This window comes from Bison bison, unplaced genomic scaffold (genome assembly GCF_000754665.1).
Source record: "Bison bison bison isolate TAMUID 2011002044 unplaced genomic scaffold, Bison_UMD1.0 scf7180017864331, whole genome shotgun sequence".
Classification (NCBI taxonomy): Eukaryota; Metazoa; Chordata; class Mammalia; order Artiodactyla; family Bovidae; genus Bison; species Bison bison.
The window spans coordinates 122,368-123,933 of NW_011494903.1; the positions used below are offsets into that span (position 1 = coordinate 122,368).

The window sequence follows — 1,566 nt, forward strand, 5'->3', positions numbered from 1 at the left end:
ACACATGTATACCTGTGGCGGATTCATTTTGATATTTGGCAAAACTAATACAATTATGTAAAGTTTAAAAATAAAATAAAATTAGAAAAAAAAAAAGTTGATATACTATGTGACTCCATGTACATGACATTCTCGAAAAGGAAAAACTATGGGCCAGAGAACAAATCAGTGGTTACCAGGGGTTGGGGGTAGGGAAGGTCTGAGTGCAAAAGGTAATAAGAAGGAATTCTTTGGAACCGTTGAACTATTCTATATCTTGTTGGTGGGAGGGGTTACAAGTAATCTAAGCACATGTTAAAACTCATAGGATTGGGTACAAGTAGATAAATTAATGCTATTGTATATACATTAGAAATAATTTTGAAAAAGATAAATTATCATCAGGAGTAATAATACCTTCTATTTCTCCATCTAAAGGAGGAACATCATCTCTCATGGAGAAATCCATGGCTGTCCCTGGTATGTCCATCAAGTCTTCATCACTGGAGCTACTTTGGAAGCTATTGAAACTTCCCTGATGAAAGCCTCTGTGATCCATGGCTCCTGCGCAAAAAAGAAAAACAGGTTTATTACAGTGAGTTCCAAACCCCTTACTGCTTATTCCTTTTTTATTGTGGTATATACACATAACAAAATTTACCACTTAAACCACTTTAAACTGACAATTCGATAGCATTCAGCACATTTACAATGACATGCAATCATCATCACTCTTCATTTCCAGAAATTTTTCATCATCTCACACAGAAACTCACTATGCAATAAACATAACTTCCCTTCTCCCTCTTACCCCAGCTCCTTATAACCTCCATTTTCTTTCTGTCTGTGGATTTGCTAATTCTGGATATTTCATATAAATATAACCATATAATATGTGGCCCTTTGTGTCTGGCTTCTTTCACTTCTCATATTTTTTTCAAGGCTCAACCATGCTGTAATATATATCAGTCTACATTTCTTTTCAGAACTAAATAATATTCATTGTATGGATATACCACATTTTATTGATTCATTTATCAGTTGCTAGACATTTAGGTAGTCTTCACCTTTTGGGTTACCATTTATTCATATGTCTTATTTTATGTTATTATTTAAATAATATAGACATGCAAATTATTTAACATATTCAGTTACCTTCCAGATATAACGCACTGCTACCCTTACCATGTAACACAAGAGACAATTCTCCACATGGACATCACCAGATGGACAACACCAAAATCAGATTGATTATATTCTTTGCAGTCAAAGATGGAGAACCTCTATACAGTCAGCAAAATCAAGACCTGGGGATGACTGTGGCTCAGATCATGAGCTCCTTATTGCAAAATTCAGGCTCAAATTGAAGAAAGTAGGGAAAACACCAGGCCATTCAGACAGGAACTAAATCAAATCCCTTAGGATTATACAGTGGAGGTGATGAATACATTCAAGGGATTAGACCTGATAGAGTACTAGAGGAACTATGGACAAAGGTTTGTAACATTGTACAGGAGGTAGTGAACAAAACCTACTCAAAGAGAAAGAAATGCAAGAAGGCGATGTAGAAAAAAACAAACAAAAAAA

General features: G+C 34.9%; 1 protein-coding gene across 1 annotated transcript in view; it reads right to left on the minus strand.

Annotated features, from left to right (window-relative positions):
* The window catches only part of CLCN5 (chloride channel, voltage-sensitive 5), a 274,777-nt gene that overhangs the window by 54,944 nt on the left and 218,267 nt on the right, over nucleotides 1-1,566 (minus strand). The window contains exon 2 of the mRNA XM_010853710.1: nucleotides 397-543. Coding sequence (XP_010852012.1) covers nucleotides 397-543 — 147 coding nt within the window. The remainder of the gene's footprint in view (nucleotides 1-396; nucleotides 544-1,566) is intronic.